The 19,569-nt window shown below is 39.4% G+C and overlaps 1 protein-coding gene and 1 pseudogene across 1 annotated transcript in view; both read right to left on the bottom strand.

The window, feature by feature from the left end:
• AP2B1 (adaptor related protein complex 2 subunit beta 1) overlaps positions 1–19,569 on the bottom strand; it is a 131,746-nt gene that overhangs the window by 83,212 nt on the left and 28,965 nt on the right. Inside the window, exons 6-9 of the mRNA XM_077852219.1 lie at positions 10,349–10,539; positions 7,777–7,998; positions 7,118–7,238; positions 6,893–6,988 (exon numbers count right to left, since the gene is read on the bottom strand). Of these exons, the coding sequence (XP_077708345.1) occupies positions 6,893–6,988; positions 7,118–7,238; positions 7,777–7,998; positions 10,349–10,539 (630 nt within the window). The remainder of the gene's footprint in view (positions 1–6,892; positions 6,989–7,117; positions 7,239–7,776; positions 7,999–10,348; positions 10,540–19,569) is intronic.
• On the bottom strand, positions 1,688–2,324 carry LOC144285280 (ubiquitin-conjugating enzyme E2 N pseudogene; annotated as a pseudogene).

The raw sequence follows: 19,569 nt of genomic DNA, 5'->3' as shown, positions 1-19,569 counted from the left end.
ATCCCTGGGTGGCGCAGCGGTTTAGCGCCTGCCTTTGGCCCAGGGCGTGATCCTGGAGACCCGGGATCGAATCCCACGTCGGGTTCCCGGTGCATGGAGCCTGCTTCTCCCTCTGCCTATGTCTCTGCCTCTCTCTCTCTGTGTGACTATCACTAAAAAAAAAAAAAAAAAAAAAAATCCAATAGCACTCCACTTCCTGAAGGGGGAAGAAGAAGATAAAAGCAGTAACATGTTGATGCATGTTCAAAATGGATGATGTGTACATGAGAACTTATTATCAACCCTACTTTAGTATATGCCTGAAAATTTTGGTAAAAAAATATTTTAAAGGTACTAAATGAAACCACTCCAAGCAATTTAATAAAAACAAAACTGCATCTTGCAGTTATTCATATGATGACTCTGTTGCACATGAAATGGTTTTGCCATCTTTTATGTATTTTTTTCCATTTTTGGATTCTGTTTTATTCATTTTTGGCTAGTAATTCTTGTGCAGTTACTGTAACAGCAAAATAATGGGAAAAATTTATATATATAAATTGTGATAAATTATAAAGTATGCAAAATATACGCTGCTATAAGATTTATATTATAAATTAAATAATACATGGGCGGCCCCAGTGGCTCAGCAGTTTAGCGCCACCTTCAGCCTAGGGAGGGATCCCGGAGGCCCAGGATTGAGTCCCACATTGGGCTCCCTGCATGGAGCCTGCTTCTCCCTCTGCCTGTGTCTCTGCCTCTATGTCTCTCATGAATAAATGAAATCTTTAAAATAAATAAATAAATAAATAAATAAATAAATAAATAAATATAATACAATACAAATACAGTGGTTAACACAGGGCTTGATATAAAGCCCACGTTTAGTGAGCCCTTCCTACCATTATTATAATAAAGAGAGAAGGCCATTTCCTATGATGCATCAATATTTGAAAAATATTTAAGTCTGGGACATAATGGTGAGTTTTATAGAAGTTTGAGATGAAGCATAATCTTCTAGGTGTGCCACTAAATAACTGCTGAGAAAACAACAGAACTCACCATGTAAGGAAATGTAAACTTCTGTGTATCAAGACATCAAATGAAACAGAAAGGGAAAATAATTGCTAACAAAATGAAAGATTAGTATCTTTAATTATAAAGGATTTTTTTTTTAGAATAACAAAAAATATTTTGCTAAAACATAAGATTTACAGAAGTTTCCAGACAAGCCATACAAAATGGTCACAAGCTTTTTCTTGAAGGAAGGATTCTACACTTGACAGCAAAGTCACAATGTTATTAGTGAGGGCTGTAATGTTTGTTTAATGTTCCCATTTTGGTTCAAACAATCAGGCTTGTCCATCTACAGCGTCTAAATAAAGTTAGACTTGGCAAGAGAACATATTCTAAAGAACTGGTTAGCTGCTTTTAACCGATGCAATTAGATCACCATAAAAAGGGGGAAAGGAGCCCATAAAATTAAAATAAAACTACCTCTCCCCCTCAAAAATAATAATAAAGAAAAACACCCACACCCCTGCAGCTAACCCTGACAACTACCTTCATTCACAGTGCTTTATACTTAAACCATGATGGGGGAAATGAATAAAAGCAGAGGGGCCACTGCTTTTAAACGTTTCACAACAATCCAGATGGTACTTCTAGCCTCTGCTCATGTTTTACAACAGTGAATCAGGACAAGACATAGATTTGCTAATGTGCATTTAATCACCAAAGGACTGAAGATGTCTGGGCTTTTATTCTGTAATGTTTCTAAGACTGTGTCCATTAAATGCAAACAAAAAAGGAAGAAGTCTTGGCAGAATAGGAGAAGTGATGCACACTTGATGATCAGATCAATTTTAAATATTATTCATGGCATATAGCCTAGTCCATGCTCTAGCTGTTTCTATGGCTTGGGCTTCGTTGGTCTTCCACTGCTCCACTACATCATTTGCTAATGGATCATCTGGATTGGGAGCACTTAACAAAGCCTGGATCGATAGCAGAACTGTGTGGATCTGCAGTGCTGGGGACCACTTATCTTTCAAAATATCTAAACATATTCTTCCCAACTTATCTACATTAGGATGATAAATTTTGGTCATGAAACGTACTTTAGGGGCTGCCATCAGGTATTCTTCTGGAAGGAATAGTTCCAGTTTAAAAGTCCCTCCCTCAAAGGGGGAATCCTGGAGGCCAGCAATGACCATATGAAAATAACCGGCGTTGCTCTCATCTGGTTCTGCTTTAATGCCAGGAACTGGTTCTGCCAGCAAATGCTGGGTTTCCTTGATAATCCTGCAAGGCAGCCCGGCCATCTTATCAGATCCCGAGTTTGGCCTCTGCTATCGACCCTCTAATAAAGATTTTTTAAAAAAATCAATGTGGGGATCCCTGGGTGGCGCAGCGGTTTGGTGCCTGCCTTTGGCCCAGGGCACGATCCTGGAGACCCGGGATCGAATCCCACGTCAGGCTCCCGGTGCATGGAGCCTGCTTCTCCCTCTGCCTGTGTCTCTGCCTCTCTCTCTCTCTCTCTGTGACTATCATAAATAAATAAAAAAAAAATTAAAAAAAAAAATCAATGTGGAAAGCCCACAGGAAAAAGGTGCACAGGACGCAAACAAGCAATTCCAAATGGCTAACAAAAGAAAAAATGCTCGGCTTCAGCAGATATCAAAGATTTGGTTACAAAGTCTTCTTTATACTATTATTTGGAAAAATAGTAAGAATTTCAAGGTCCAATAAGAGGAAGATCAAATAAATAATGAAGCAATCATATATTACGTCTATAATCCACAAAAAATTATGTCAAATATTAGTAAAATGGAAAAATGTCCATGTATAATTTAATGAAAATGGCAGACTACAAAGTAAATACTATTTTTAGAATGATCTCATTTGTGTGAAAAGTACACCTGTGTACAATAGACTACAGAGACAAAGACTGAAAATCCCATCCATGTCATCTCTGGGAGGGTGGAATGAGTAGGAGAAAATACAGTGTTCTACTTTCACTTAACACTGGTCTTATTTTATATATATATTTTTAGTAAATAGTTTTCCTAACAGGAAAAAATAGAACTTTTGTTTTTAACTTAAGGGATGAGACACACATCAGTACCTTATTTGATTTACAAAAATTAGAAACAGTAAACACCAGAGAGCAGAAGACTAGGAAATTAGAGCTTAGTGTCTTAATCTCTCTCAAAGAAATGAAGTCATTTGATTGTATTTGGAAGACTAAGGACCCAGGGGTTTATCTCCTCCTTATAGAAACAGGTATATGCTGTAACTATATAAAACTTTGTAAATCATACCTCAATAAAGCTGGGGGTTGGGGAGTAAAATCTAAAAAAAAAAACAAAAATCAGACAAAAGAGAAATAGGCAAAAATTACTGAAAAAACTATACTATGGGATTGCCTTTCCAATGCTATTTATTGACTGAGCAGCTTACTGCTTAATCTTTAATCTAGCCAAGGGAATGTAAGAAAATTATATATTTTCTTTGGACACCTGGGTGGCTCCATGGTTGAGCCTTTGGCTCACTCAGGTCATGATCCCAGGGGCCTGGGATCGAGTCCTGCATCAGGCCCTACAGGGAGCCTGCTTATCCCTCAGCCTATGTCTCTGCCTCTTTGCGTCTCTCATGAATAAATAAACAAAATCTTTAAAATATATATATATTTTTTCCACTTCAGGATACTTATAGCAATATAGAAACAACTGTACTTATACTTACAGTTATGATAAAAATACAACTCAAACTCTTAAAGACACCTGAACTTTCTAATAGGCCCTGCTCTTGCACTTAAACATTAAACTAAAATTCATTTTTTCTCATCTGTCATATCTTTAGAACTACTACACATTACAAAAAAGGGTTAAGAAGCCCTGAAAGAATGCAGCAGCTTGGTTTAGAGGCCACCCAGGAAGTCTACTACAATTCCCTCATTGGTTCTTCTCCCTTCCCATTAATGCTTAGTTAAAAATAGGCAATCATCATCTCTCCTGCCCCAATTACTATGTCTGGGCCAGGGAACTCTTTCCAACTGATAACCTTCAGGATTGAAACAGGTCTAGGAAAAGTGCTCCAACAAATGCAGGCAACCTAAGAGAGCACTAGCTAGAAGACAGGAGTCTTGAAGGCTGATCTTACATTTCTAGACAAAGTTCATTCTTTGCATACTCTCATATTCCCACGAGGGCACCCTGAGTCAAAGGAAGAAGTGAAAGCCATCAGAAGTTTATCCCTTCCAGGAGATAATGGAATATTTTTCCATTAGTCACAATACATGGCATTAACAACCTCTAGGAATCCAGATGGAGAATACTTTCTAGTAATTCCAGGGATAGAAAATCTCTTTTAACTTCTAAATGATATAATTTTGTATGAGTTATTTAGAGCTTTGCCAGAGAAGTCAATGAGACAATGACAGTCTGGCAATGAAAAGCACAAAGTGACTCTTACGCTACCAAAATCCCTCTGAAAATTATCTAATGGTAAGTGGGTAAGAAAAGTAGTAAGAAAAGAAAAAGAAGAAAAGATAAGAATGTGAAGAGTGGTGATACAAAAAGATGTATCAAGATCTGATAATCAGACATGCCCATTTCTCATTGGAGCAACAGAATATTAAACACCTGAAGCAACTAAGCTACGAGAACCAAGAGTAGAGGACGCTTGGGTGGCTCAGTGGTTGAGCAGCTGCCTTCAGCTCAGGGTGTGATCCCAGGGTGCCGGGATCGAGTCCTGCATCGGGCTCCCTGCATGGAGCCTGCTTCTCCCTCTGCCTGTGTCTGCTTCTCTCTCTCTGTCTCTCAAGAATAAATAAAATCTTAAAAAAAAAGAGAGAGCCAGGAGTAGAAACCGGGATGAATTAACTTCTTGCTCCAATAACTAGTCTGCTGAATGATTTACCAATGGTAACTACATGAAGCAGTCATCTCAAATAAAAACAAGGAAAGCCAATCAGGAACTTGGCTTTTACAGACACTTCTCTGACACAGCATGTTTCTTTCTGTTCCCATGAAGTACTGGACAGACTATACAAATTATTTTAGTATCCTTGAGAAATCATATGGTCCAACCCTCTGACTTTAAGCAGAATTGCAAACAGTCAAGTAGCAAGAATACTACTGAATTCTACCCCCTCTGAATCCATACCATCATAGCAAACAGAGGCCTTCATTAATTCCAACATATTTCTGAATAATGAAGAATAAATGGAGGACCGGAGACTGATAAAGCAGGGCAGTGTAAACTGTAGCCCATACAACTGGAAGGCTGCAACCAAGCTAAAAATTGAAACAAGTTCAACTCCGTGCCCTAAAGCAGAAACCTGTTAGTCAAGATCCCTGCTTATGTTCACAGAAGTCCTGATTGACTTTTCTGTTATCCCATTCTTAAATATAAATGGGTTGCAATTTACTATATGCATGCTATACTCTTCAATTAAAAAATTATACAGACATTGAACAATCACCATACGATACTCCAGATAATTAAATTTAAACTGCAAGCAGGGGCAGCCCTGGTGGCGCAGCGGTTTAGCACCGCCTGTAGCCCAGGGTGTGATCCTGGAGACCCGGGATCAAGGCCCACGTCGGGCTCCCTGCATGGAGCCTGCTTCTCCCTCTGGCTGTGTCTCTGCCTCTCTCTCTCTCTGTGTGTGTATCTCTCATGAATAAGTAAATAAAATCTTAAAAAAATAAATAAATAAACTGCAAACACAAAACACTGTCCCCAGAGACTAAGAAGCTATCGCAATCACACTAAAAGGGATGCCGTGAAAGAAGTACCAATAAAAAGAAAGAGCAATGAAAAGAGGCGCCATGGAATAATGGCTGTGCAGAGGCCAAACAAGCAATAAGCCAGGCTGGAGCAAGTCAGAGGACTAGAAGACAGAAGGGTCCAGGACAAAAGAAAGTATACAGATTTGATACTATGCTTGAAAAGCTGGAAGAATATAGGGATGCTATGAAGACACATAATGCAAGAAAAAAAAGAAAGGCCATTACAGAAACTCCAGAAAAACAAAAGACTCTGTAAGAAAGAAAATACAATCATTTGAATTACACTGCTCTACATATTTGGTCATAATATGCATATAACGTTTTGCAAGCTTTCAGTTGATAGAACAATAAACGAAGGCCTTGTATCTCAATTTACAAAGATAAGCGATATAGGAACAACAAAACCTCATGATACAACTATTGGAGAACATGAATAAATAAGTAAAATTAAAAAAAAAAAAAAGAGGCAATTTCCTTTCGATGCCTGGGTGGCTCAGCATTTGAGCATCTGCCTTCAGCTCAGGGTCAGCTTAGGGCATGACCCCAGGGTCCTGGGATAGAGGAGATAGAATCCTACATTAGGCTCCCTGCAGGGAGCCTGCTTCTCCCTCTGCCTATGTTTCTGCCTCTCTCTCTCTCTCTCTCTCTCTCTCTCTCTCTCTCGGTGTCTCTCATGAATAAATAAAATCTTAAAACAACAACAAAAAAAGAGGTAGCTATTGGAGAACAGGAGCGTTCAAAAGTAGGAATGGTGGGGTAGAGGGATCCCTCGATGGCTCAGCGGTTTAGCGCCTGCCTTCACAACCAGGATGTGATCTTGGAGACCCAGGATCGAGTCCCACATCAGGCTCCCTACATGGAGCCTGCCTGCCTCCTCTCCCTCCCTCCTCCCCTCCTCCTTCCTCTCTCTCTCTCTCTCTCTCTCTCTCTCTCTCTCTCTCTCTCGTCTCTCATGAATAAATAAAATCTTAAAAAAAAAAAAAAAAGATTCCCTCTAGGAATCTTAACTGTGTGCTTCATTATTTTTAAAAAATTTTCTAAAGTATTTTTAAAAAAGCAGTGAAGAGCACACTCTGAATCCCATAATGTAATCACAACTACCATTAGACACTTGCCTCCACTTTGATGGCACACCGTCCGATGGCCCGCACAGCTTTGCGAACAAAGTCAACATCCACCTCTGTGGCATATTCCTTTAACTCTGCCAGAACCTGTTAAAAATCCAGGAAGTAGACTATCATTAAGGATTCTCAATCATTAATTTCATAGCCTAGCTTCTTCTGAAGACCAGAACTTAACATCTAAGTGATTTATAAACTTGAGTCTGCTTTAAGTCTGACCTGAGCAATGTTGGCTTGGGATGCTAAACGAATCATGATGTCCAGTTTCTCTAGTTTAACATAGATAGGATCATTGTACTTCACAAAGAAGACTTTGATTTCCTGCTTCAAGATTTCAGGCCTGTGGTACACAGAAACACATGATAAATGGAACATGTATTGATATGCCCTTCTAAATCTGTATTAGTATCTAATTAACCTAAATAGATATTAGATTATTATCTAATCCATGCTTCTCTGCTCTCCAGCCACTCCTCCTCCTCATCCAAACCTCACACACTTCCTTTATACCCCCTAACCAGTTCCCCATTTGGCAGACCATTTTTAAGGGTTAGGGCACTTATTGCTAAGAACTGCTGGAAGAACAAAAATCTGACTCTAAACTATGGCCTAAGTCATATAAAGCAAGCACTACTGGTCCACTATTAGCAGACCTATCAGGAAACAAACTAAACTGTAGAGCAACACCAACTGTTTATCACAGGAACACTCCGAAAACAAATGTTAGTCTCTCCTGATTCCAGGCAAGTTGCCCTATCATAAAACATTTTCATTTCCATATATTAACAAGAACTTAACACTGGCTTCTATAATATTGATATTATTAAGCTTAATTCAAAATCACAAACACTTTCATCACCAATTCATTGTTTCCCAACCTTTTTTGGACAATTAGATTGATATTCCTCAGGGCGACGTACTGCACCTCTGGTTCCCCAGACAGCAAAGTGACAAGTGGAGGGGCCAACTTCTTCAGCAGCATGTTATAGTAGTCAGAGTCCTTGGGTAACAACTCTAGAAACTTCATTAGGACTTTTACCGCTGAAAGAACCACGGCTGAGTTGGCATGAGATAGCCGGGGGGTTACACGCTCACAGATGCTAAGGGCAGAAAAGGAAAATCAGTATCTTAAATTATAATTTCTTGCTCAATCCAGCCCATAGCGCACTGTATCAGAGTCCCATGGCCCAAGAATTAAGAAACTAGACAATCAGTTAGAAAGTCAAAGCTCAATGTGTAGACAAAACTGGGATCCTGCACTGCAGAAGCTTCATTCCCAGCAAGCTACAGACAGAGCAGAGCAGGGCCATCAGAAGACTTCAGGAAACCAGCAATAAGGGATGCTTAAACTGGAAGGAAAGTAGACAATATCCAAAACATTTGAGGCTCACACCATTTACCCTCCTGTTTTAGTCTTCTCTGCCTCCCCATATTATGTAAGGCTCCCTGCCTCAGAGTCCACTTCTCCTCTGCCTACAGGATGTCAAATTAAGTTCTGAGAGTTACTTCATAGTTAGAGATATCAACCAACCGTGACTGAAGTTTCATAAGATGCAGGAGGTGAGTTGAGCAGGAAAACAATACAACCCCTTGTCTTCATGATAATAAAAAAATCTCTGAAAAGTTTGTTTTTGTTTTTTTAAGATTTATTTATTCATGAGAGGCAGAGACAGAGAGGCAGAGACACAGGCAGAAGGTGAAGCAGGGCCCTACCGGAAGCCTGACACAGAACTTGATCCCAGGGGCCTGGAATCATGACCGGAGTTGAAGGCAGACACTCAACCACTGAGCCACCCAGGCACCCCTCCGAAAGGGTTAAGTGACAGACACCACTACAATATTCTCCCAACCTCCTCCCCCATCCACTTAGTCCCTGCTACCTACACTTAAAGGCCTCACTAGATCTTGAGTTTTTAATTATCTGTTGAGGGTTCTTCAGAAATTAACCTAATTTTGATAGCTCTTGGGCAACGGGAGAGGCTAGCTGGTTATATTCAGTTAAGTTCAAGGTAAGTACGCAGGGCTTCTCTCCCTTCCTCCTGTATCTAACTGGCTCCTTGACCTCCCTCAGGTCTTTATACAAATGGCACCTTCTCAGTGAGGCCTTCCCTGACTACGCTTTTACAAAATATAATTCCTCATCTCCAAATGTCCTGCATATCTTAGACCTCCTCCCTACTTTATCTTTCTCATTAGTGCTTATCATCCTCTGACATTATACTGTGTTATATGTATTTCTGCCCCATCCCTCAGAATAAATGTTCATGAGGGCTATGATTCTGTTGACAGTATATACTCAGGGCCTAGAATAATACCTGGCATGTAGCACAGCCTCAATAAATATTTGCTAAGTGAATGCATGAGTAAGTGTGAGATGTTGGGCAGCCTGGGTGGCTCAACGGTTTAGCGCCACCTTCAGCCCAGGACCTGATCCTGAAGACCTGGAATCGAGTCCCATGTCGGGCTTCCTGCATGGAGCCTGCTTCTGCTTCTTCCTCTGCCTGTTTCTCTCTCTCTCTCTCTCTCTCTCTCTCTCTTTGTCTCTCATGAATGAATAAATAAAATCTTTAAAAAAAAAAAAGTATGAGATTTCAATGACTAACAAAAAATAAAATTCTACATAAAGTCTTTCCATAAGAGTACATGTACTTTTTAAAAGACACTTGTAGTTTTGATAGTGGAAAGAAACGATCAGGGGGAGCTTAAGTTAGGTCCAGAGGGAACAATTTCCCAGACAAGTGAAGAGAACTTACGTTATGGTAACTTGAACTTCAGCCAGGCAAGGAAGGTTCTTATCTACCATAATTAAAACATGTCAACTTTAATGAAGAGCCAGCATTTCTTCTGAAGTACTTTACCTAGTACAATGCCTATATACACAGAATGCTCAAGAAAATCTGTAACAGTGAACTTGGTAAAGGGCTGAGGAGAACAGTCCAGGTGCACCTTCCAAAATCTTTTCCAAATTCAGACTGACGTGATTTCTGTATCTAATAAAGACACCAAATGTTTTGCGGGCTTTGATACATTTTTTTCTACTACTGAATTATAGGTATAGTTCAGCTCAGTAACTAGTATCAAGTCACTTAGTATGTATCTAATAGAATGAAAAGTTTGTCACAGTGGTAAGAGACACTCAAAAACCTTTGTGTGCCAAATGGCCAGACACAGCTGTATGGGAGATGTGGACCATGATGAGGGAAATTTCAGCAGAGGGTAACTGCAGTATTCAAACAATACACACCTTATAGGAAGAGATATTTTTGCGTGGTTCACTCTACCACCTAAAATGTTCCTAAAATCCAGTGGGAAAATACCACAGAGATAGTAACATCTACCCCACAAATCACTAATCTTTGCCAACATAAGAGATTCTTATTCTAATACAGACAGTAGAACTTATTCAAACAGGCAAATCTCCCAGATACTACCCAGGAAAACAGAACGGACCTCTGAGCCTCCCGGTCATCTTTAGGGTTGTAATTAGACAGGCAGTCCAAGATGAAAATCTGGCCCCATTCAGTGCACTCATTCAGGGCTGTCAGCAGCTTGTTAATGTTCTGTGGGTTCAGATCGAGTAGGTTGCTGTTTGGGTGAGATTCACTGATTTCAGATAATGCTGCTACAGCATTAGCCACCACCTGGGAAAGAAACAGACATGACCCTAATTTACCAAGAATAGGACAATTATTAACAAATGCTTAATTTTCTCTGGATCACTTCACAGATCTCACCTCATAACCATTCCTCAACATTTTACCTAATCAGCTAGAAACATAAACTGCATTCAAAACATGTATTAAACCAATAATGGCATATATAGCTTCCTGGTGGTCAGGAACCCAGAATTAAAACAATTCATGTCTTAGCAGAGAGTCACACACAATTTACTATTAAAACATTAACAATTTTAATAGCATTCAACATTATCATTAGAATCAAGACATATGACCAGTTTTAAGATGAATAAAGTTTAAACATGTACAGTAGGCAAGCAAAGGACAGAAAAATCTAGACTAAATAATTTTAAAGCTGTATGGGTATATGTGTATGGGGGGATTGATACTGTCAATCATGTCATGAGTCACAGAGTGAGAAAATGTAAGCTTGAAACCTTAGTTCACTATTGAACGACGTTAGGAGATGTTCCACATCTGAACACTCGGGATAATTTTTTTTTAAAAGATTTTATTTATTTATTCATGAGAGGCACAGAGAGAGAGAGACAGGCAGAGACCCAGGCAGAGGGAGAAGCAGGCTCCCTGCAGGGAGCCCGACGTGGGACTCGATCCCGGGTCTTCAGAATCACACCCTGGGCCGAAGGCAGGCACTTAACTGCTGAGCCACCCAGGGATTCCCAAAATTGGGGATAATTTAATCCACCTCACATATTATGGTTTAAGGATCAAATCAGATAACACACTAAGTGCTTTCTATAAAGTCTTATGCAAATTTTAGGTGGTACTACTACCATAACTCATCAAGACTAAGTTACACAGTTTTTCACATTAACATCTCTGAAACCGAGATGCATTCTATAATCAAAGGCATTTCAGTTGGGGGTGCAGACAGTTAAATGTCCAACTCTTGGTTTTGGCTCAGGTAGTGATCTTATGGTCATGAGACTGAGCCCACATGGTGCTCCACGCTCAGCACATAATCTGCTTAAGACTGACTTATCATAAAAATGACTGACTCTCCTTCTCCCTCTGCCCTTCGCCACCACACACTCACATATGCACTCTCTCACATAAATAAATCTTTTTTTTAAAAAAAGAGGGAGAATGTCAGTTTAACAGGAAGCACATTTCTTTCCAAGTAACATAGAAAATAATAATGCATCTTATAATCAATGCCATCTCAGAATCAATGAAATATGGTACCTCAAATATAACCTTTCAGGCAGTATGATATATGAAAGATTGTGACCTAGGGGCACCTCAGTGGCTCAGTCGTTGACCGTCTGACTTTGGCTCAGGTCATGATCCTGAGGTCCTGGGATCGAGTCCTGCGTCAGGTTCCCTGCAGTGAGCCTGCTTCTTCCTCTGCCTATGTGCCTATGTCTATGCCTCTCTCTGTGTCTCTCATGAATAAATAAATAAAATCTTTAAAAAACTGCTCCCTAATATAATAAAGTATACTTGGGGGCACATGGGTGGCTCAGTCAGTTAAGCAACTGATTCTTCATTTCAGCTCAGGGTATGATCTCAGGGTTGTGAGATAAAGCCCTGTGTCAGGCTCCATGCTGAACATGGATTCTCTTAAGATTCTCTCTCTCTCCCCCTCTTCCATCCCCATCCTTGCTCACATGCATTCTCTCTCTCTCTCTCAATCAAAAAAAAAAAAAAAAAAAAAGTACACTTGTATCCTGACTTATAGATCTGGGAATCCACATTAGTCGCAAGGAAAAAAGTGAATACTCTTTAACAAAATTATAGATTATTTCTGATATAACTAATACATTTACAGCCAATGATGTTCAATTTAAAAATTGCAAAAGCACCCCCCCAAAAAAACCCACAATAAAAAACTATAGTATAGTCCTATACAAGTGAATCCAAAGTCGCATTTTTCAAAAGTAATCTCTATGCCTGATGTGGAACTCAAACTCACAACCCCAAGATCAAGAGTCCCATGCTCTATCAACTGAGCTAGCCAGAAACCCCTAAAACCACATTTTGCAATGAAGTTACCAGATGTTATATGACTTTTTAATCACATAATATACTTATGACAATATTATTACATAAAAGATATGGTATCATGGGGTGCCTGGGTGGCTCAGTGGTTAAGCAACCAACTCCTGGTTTCAGCACAGGTCATGATTTTAGGGTCCTGGGATTTTCGCTCAGTGCAGAGTCTGCTTGGGATTTTCTGCCCCGTCCTGCTCACATGCATATACTCTCGTTCTCTCTAAAAAAATAAATCTTTTTTTTGAAGATTTTATTTATTTATTCATGAGAGACAAAGACTGAGAGAGAGAGGCAGAGACACAGGCAGAGGGAGAAGCAGGCTCCACGCAGGGAGCCTGATGTGGGACTCGATCCCGAAATCACACCCTGGGCCGAAGGCAGACACTCAACCACTGAGCCATCCAGGTGTCCCAAATCTTTTTTAAAAAAGTATGCTGCTACGAATGGAACCATCTTCAGCTATACTTCAGTGATCACAAAATTCCAAGATGAAAAATCAAAGGCTCATTTGTTTGATTATAGATATATGATTTAACCGTTACTAAGAAAAATCAGGAAGAATTATCTACTCCACCTACCACATGGTACCATGTATAAAGTTCTTTTCTTTTTGTCTGCTATCATCAAGCATGGGATATAGTGACAATCAAAAAGCATGAAGAGTGAAATACTAATCCCCTCCATCATCTCAGGTGTTTTACATGCAGGGAAAAGAGATTTCCCATGTACTATACACTTGATAGAACTGATTATGGTATAAAGGATCAAAATATCATATCAGAAGCCCAAATGCCTATTTTCAATTATTACTGCCAACACATGCCCAATCGTAGTTACTGGCTGTCCAAGATCCTAGGTCCTACCATAACTTACCATTTCTGCCAGTTAAATCCTTTTAATGTTTAAAAAAATGACATGCTAACTATAAAGTCTGTTAATAGGAAATGTAGAAAAAAAAGAAATGTAGAAAAAGAAAAGGTCAGAATTGAGGGAGTGTGGAAGCAATGTGGAATAAAGAGAACAGAAGGATGCTGAACAGAATGAACAATGAGAATTCCTCTGTCATTATCATAGGCAATTGAAAATTAAGCCAAGTGTATAATGTGGCTAATGAAGTATATGTTCTGGTGGCAAAAGAGGCAATTTCCTCTCATTATCACATTAAAACAAAAAAAGAAACAAGGAAAAGTAAATCTAATTAAAAGATCCAGAGAGACCAGATTATAGGATTATGTTTAGAAAAGCTTACATTGAGAAAAGAGATTGCTACCAATCACTGAGCCAATGGCCAACTAGAGAAAAAAGCATCATCAATAACAAAATTCTACTGTTCCTCTCTTCAAGTTCCTTCTGTTCTATCTTTTCACTTTCATCTCCTAATCCTCACAGGAGGTTATGGTTTCAGAAACATACTATGGTGGGCCTGTAGGGACCGCTTAGTGTTCTCCTGGTCACTAAACTATGTTTCCCTCAGCCTAATGGGAGCCTACAATAAGCAGTCACACTGAATCTGAAGTAGAGAAAACATACTGACTTCAAAACAGAAACTGGGTAGTTAGGGTACACAGGACAACTCACTCGTCAACGTTTATGCTCTGTTTCTTTGGAATTGTGTACTATGTATATAGCACATACATCATCTGTTTCTAAAAATAAACTTTAAAAATAATAGATTGAAACTTAAGATTTGGGATGCCTGCGTGGGTCAGTGGTTGAGCGTCTGCCTTTGGCTCAGGGCATGATCCTGGAATGTGGGATCAAGTCCCCCATAGGGCTTCCCTGCAGGGAGCCTGCTTCTCCCTCTGCCTGTGTCTCCCATAAATAAATAAATAAATCTTAAAAAAAAAAAAAGAAATTTAAGATTTACTTTCTCTTTCCAAAAGACTTCTCTAAAGGATAATTTAGTATCACCAAGTGCAAATTGAACCCTTGCAGTAACTGCCCTGATACACCCATATGTTAAAACAAAAGTTATATCTCTTTCACTTGAACTATCACTTTGAATTTGAGTAAGAATCACATGCACATTTCTCCCCTAGAAATCTCTAGTTTCTCTTAAGAAACACTGCCAGAAAAGAATAATAGCCTTTTAACTAAAATTTCAAAAAGACCCTACAGTTCTCAATAAAGATTTTTTTTTAAGATTTTAAGAAATCTCTACGCCCCCTCCCAAAAAACAAACAAACAAAAAAAGAAATCTCTACTCCCAATATGGGCTCGAACTCATAACCCTAAGAGTAGCATGTTCCACTGATTGAGCCAACCATGTACCCAGAAGAGTTTCTAAAGAAGTTTTGCTTAAAAATGGATTTATAAATAGGATTTCTTAAATGAGTTTTCTCAGTACATTAGCTGATTCACAAAAAGTTGGCATCTAGGGTACAAAGGAAAACATACATGCCGTAAAAAAAATTTTTTTTATTCATCTTGTCTTCCAATTAAGGTATTTCTGGGGGAGACTGAACTAAACATTCCTCCTCCCTACCCCACCACTCTAGACCTAATATATTTCATACATAATATTAAACATAAACACCTATATACTTATTTACAAAAAGCACATGTATTTAAATACATATAAAATCACATCCCATAGTAGACAAATCTTTCTGTCTTGACTACAGAATTCTCTTCAATGTGATAGTTCCTTATGGACCCTTGGAGTCTGCTGAGTTTAAGGTAAGCAATTTGTGATTTACTTTATACTAAACCTAACAGAGAAGGCTGCACAAAGATAAAAGACACTAGTTCCTAAAACATATCGAACACTTACTATGTGCCACTAATCCTCACAGCAACTCTGAGGTAGTTGCTATCAAAATCCACCTATTACAAATAAGGAAAAAGGCACTTTTTTTTTTTTAAGAGATTGATTTGGGAGTGAGCGTGTGCAAGCAAGGACCAGGGCAGAGGGAGAGGGAATCTCAAACGGACACCCTGCTGAGGGCAAAGCTCAATGCAAGACTCGATCCCAGGACCCTGAGATCATGACCTGAGATAAAATCAAGACTCAGATGCTTTGATCGATTGAGCTACCCAGGTGCCCCAAGGAAACAAGGTTTAACAATGAATTCATAAATCAGTTTAGAGAAGTTAGTGCCTTGCTTAGTCAACACAACTAGAAAGGGAGAGTGCTTGAATATGAACTCAGGGTTTGTGTTTTGATTCTAGTTTCTGAGTGCTAATTACTCTGCCTTTAGCATTTACAGAAGTGCCAAGAGCTAAGAACTTCAGCTGGGAGAAAGGAAAAGAAAAATCAGACCTGGGGAAGGAAATAATCAAAACATTATTTCCAAGCAAAAGTGACATGCAGATTTATACAAGGAGAAAAATGTATTCTTCTACTTTATATATTTCAGAGATAATCATATCCTGACATCACTTCAAGAGGCAAGATTTACTATCCAGCTATAAAATCTGATTTATAAGCTACAACTATCTGATATTCACCAATTGTGAGGACATAAATTTGACCTCATTTTTTTTTTTTTTTTTTAAGAAGCAATCAAGAGCTGCAGGTATGGTCAAAATAAAAATGATCCTGTAAAAAAGAACTCTAGAAGAGAAATCTAGATCTATACAAAAACTAGAGTGTCACAGACAGAAGCTCCTTTATGAGAGATCTCTCACCCATTTCCCTGTCCCTTTGAATGACTTTCATCCTGCACCTTCATTTCTATAGCCACAGAACCCAAAGCAGAGATCATTTTCCAGTACAGTGACTTCCTATTAACAAATTACTATTTAGAAGACTTTCATTTCCAGCAACGACCTTCAAGGTCACACAATCAAAGCAGATTTATACTTCAGTTTTCCTGTTCAATTTATCATCCTTTTGGCTGGTACCTCTAAAGACAATTTTCTTTAAAGATTTTATTTATTTATTCATGAGACACAGCGGGGGGGGGGGGGGGCAGAGACAGAGGCAGAGGGAGAAGCAGGCTCCATGCAGGGAGCCTGATGTGGGACTCGATCCTGGGTCTCCAGGATCATGCCGTGGGCTGAAGGCGGTGCTAAACTGCTGAGCCATCAGGGCTGCCTCCCTAAAGACCATTAAATCAAGTAAAAGCAAAATAGCTGACCAAAACTATTATGCTGAAATATACAGGTGGTGTATACTTTTATCCGACTAAAAATCAGCAACATTAGGAATCTCCCTTTCTCCTTCATGGAGCTGCCCCAAATGATGCGTAAAAGCACAGGGCAACATGTATTTGTCCTCAGCATGTTTTAATCATTATTGGCTCCTTAAGGACACAGTGACTACGTGGTACCAGTTAATTTTTTTCCCCTCAAATAAGTAAAACCGAGGGTAGCCTGGGTGGCTCAGCAGTTTAGTGCCTGCCTTCAGTCCAGGGCGTGATCCTGGAGACCCGAGATCAAGTCCAACGTGGGGCCCCCTGCATGGAACCTGCTTCTCCCTCTGCCTGTTTCTCTGCCTCTCTCTCTCTGTCATGAATGAATAAAATCTTAAAAAAAAAAAAAAACTGAGAGCTCATACTTTAATAAACGTCCAGGAAGCCAAGAGATAAAATGCCAACCATGTTAACATTCTATAATGTGCCACTGTCCCCCCTCATCTTCCCAGGAATAAGGAAGTTGTCAACACAGCTCACTATGACCAGAAGGTCTGAATACATGGTAACAAAATTTATGAATAAGACTCAGTAAAATTCATTACTTAAAGTGATTTAAGATGTGGTCTGCAGGGGCACCTGGGTGGCTCAGTGGTTGAGGATCTGCCTTTGGCTCAGGTAATGATCCCAGGATCCTGGGACAGAGTTCTGCATCAAGCTCCTATAGGGAGCCTACTTCTCCTTCTGCCTATGTCTCTGTGTGTCTCTCATGAATAAATAAAATCTTAAAAAAAAAATTATGGCCTGAGAAAATGCAAGTATTCTCAAAGCCAAGACACTACAAGTAGATATTTATAAGCAGACAAAAGGCACTAATAACCAGTTACTTGGCCCACAGACCCTAAAATTACACCAGAGCAAGCTGCAGCATGAACAAAACAAAAAATCTATTATTATACCACTTATTAGCCTTTTTTTTTTTTTTAAGATTTTTTAATCATTTATTTGAGAAAGAGCACAACCAGGGAGAGCCCCTGGAGGGAGAAGCAGGCTCCCCGCTGAGCAGGAAGCCCAATGCCCATGCCAGACTCCATCCCAGGATACTGAGATCATGACCTGAGCCAAAAGCAGATGCTTAACTGACTGAGCCACCCAGGTGCCCCTTGTTATCCTTTTTGAGAGTAAAGTAATTCTTTGCCACAGTAAACGCCTTGAGATCATCTTAAAGGGGACACTAAGAAAGGGATGAGCTGTGATCTTTTGGGGCACTATGTACAAGAGATCCAATTTTCAAGAAGTTGCTGATGAAAACTGCTTTAAAGGTATATCCTTGAATAATTATCTTCTAAAAGTAATTCTGCAATGATGCAGTAAGCAACACTGTAATTACACCTAGGTTCATTTGTGGGTAAACCGCCATCAGAATTACCCTAAAGAGGTGATGAGGTCACGAAGGTTTAGCTCTCATGAATGGGATTTTCGCCCTTATAAAAAATAACCCAGCCCACAGAGCTGCCATGTGGGAGACACAAGAAGAAAGCAGCTGTCTCTGAACCAGGAAGTGGGCTTCCACCAGACACCAAATCTGCAGGTGCTTGGGCCATGGACATCCAGCCTCTAGCACCTTGAGAAATCTATGTTTGTGTATGAGCCACCCAATCTCCTCTCTGCTATTCTGTTACAGCACTGAGGCAACAAAGTAACCAATTATTGTGCTGTCTTTTTTTTGGCATTTTGTTTATTTATTCATGAGAGACTCACAGAGAGGCACAGAGTCACAGACAGAGGAAGAAGTGGGCTCCATCCAGAGAGCCCGACGTGGGACTCCATCCCGGATCTCCAGGATCACGCCCGGGGCCAAAGGCAGCGTTAAAACACTGAGCCACCCGGGCTGCCCATGTGCTGCCTTTTTAAACCATATCTTAAGAAATGTTTTCTTTATATAATATTGTAAATGAGTAAAGAACATTCAGTAAGCAAGGCAAGTATGGAGCATACTACTAAGCTGTGTGCTTTCCCCTAATCTCATCTCACAGCCTACTGTCTGAAAGATAAATATATGCTGAATAATTTCATCATTCCTTCAGTTGGTTTGATAGTTTTATAACATATGTACATATCCTTTATATAATCTATTATCTCATTATAATGTATTTTGTAATATTATAAATACAATATTGCTTAAAAAAATTACCCTAAAATAAATGTCCACCTTTAAATAACATATATTAAAAAGTTAAATCTTTTAAAAATAAGTTTGCAATTGAAAGATTAACCCTTCTGGGGATCCCTGGGTGGCTCAGCGGTTTAGCGCCTGCCTTTGGCCCAGAGCGCGATCCTGGAGTCCCGGGATCGAGTCCCACATCGGGCTCCCGGCATGGAGCCCGCTTCTCCCTCCTCCTGTGTCTCGGCCTCTCTCTCAATCTCTGTGTCTGTCATGAATAAATAAATAAATCTTAAAAAAAAAAAAGATTAACCCTTCTAAAATTATTAATATCCAACTCCATAATGACTATACAATATGGACCATAAATGGCAGTTATCTTATAAAGGGCTTCATCTCTACCACGGTCAAGATTAAGTGCTATGCAAGCCCTCTATCCTTCAATGTTCACAACGATCCTATGATAGAAGGATTATTTACTACTTCCACTTTGTAGATGAGGATACTAAAAAGCTTAGGGAGCTGAGAAATGACAGAACCAGGATACAAACCCAAGTCTTTTTGACTCAAGAGTCTAACCACTATGTTATATGGTACTGAGGAGAAAATACCATTTCATAATTACAAAGAACTTTTCTGTTTTTTAGATACTTTTCATACAGAGTGAGTCAACTCTTTATAAAAAGAAGTGATTAAATGCAATTTGGTATTTTGGACTGAATCCTAGAATAGCAAAAG

The sequence above is a fragment of the Canis aureus genome, chromosome 16 (assembly GCF_053574225.1).
Source record: "Canis aureus isolate CA01 chromosome 16, VMU_Caureus_v.1.0, whole genome shotgun sequence".
NCBI lineage: Eukaryota > Metazoa > Chordata > Mammalia > Carnivora > Canidae > Canis > Canis aureus.
This window is presented reverse-complemented; position numbering and strand designations above follow the sequence as displayed.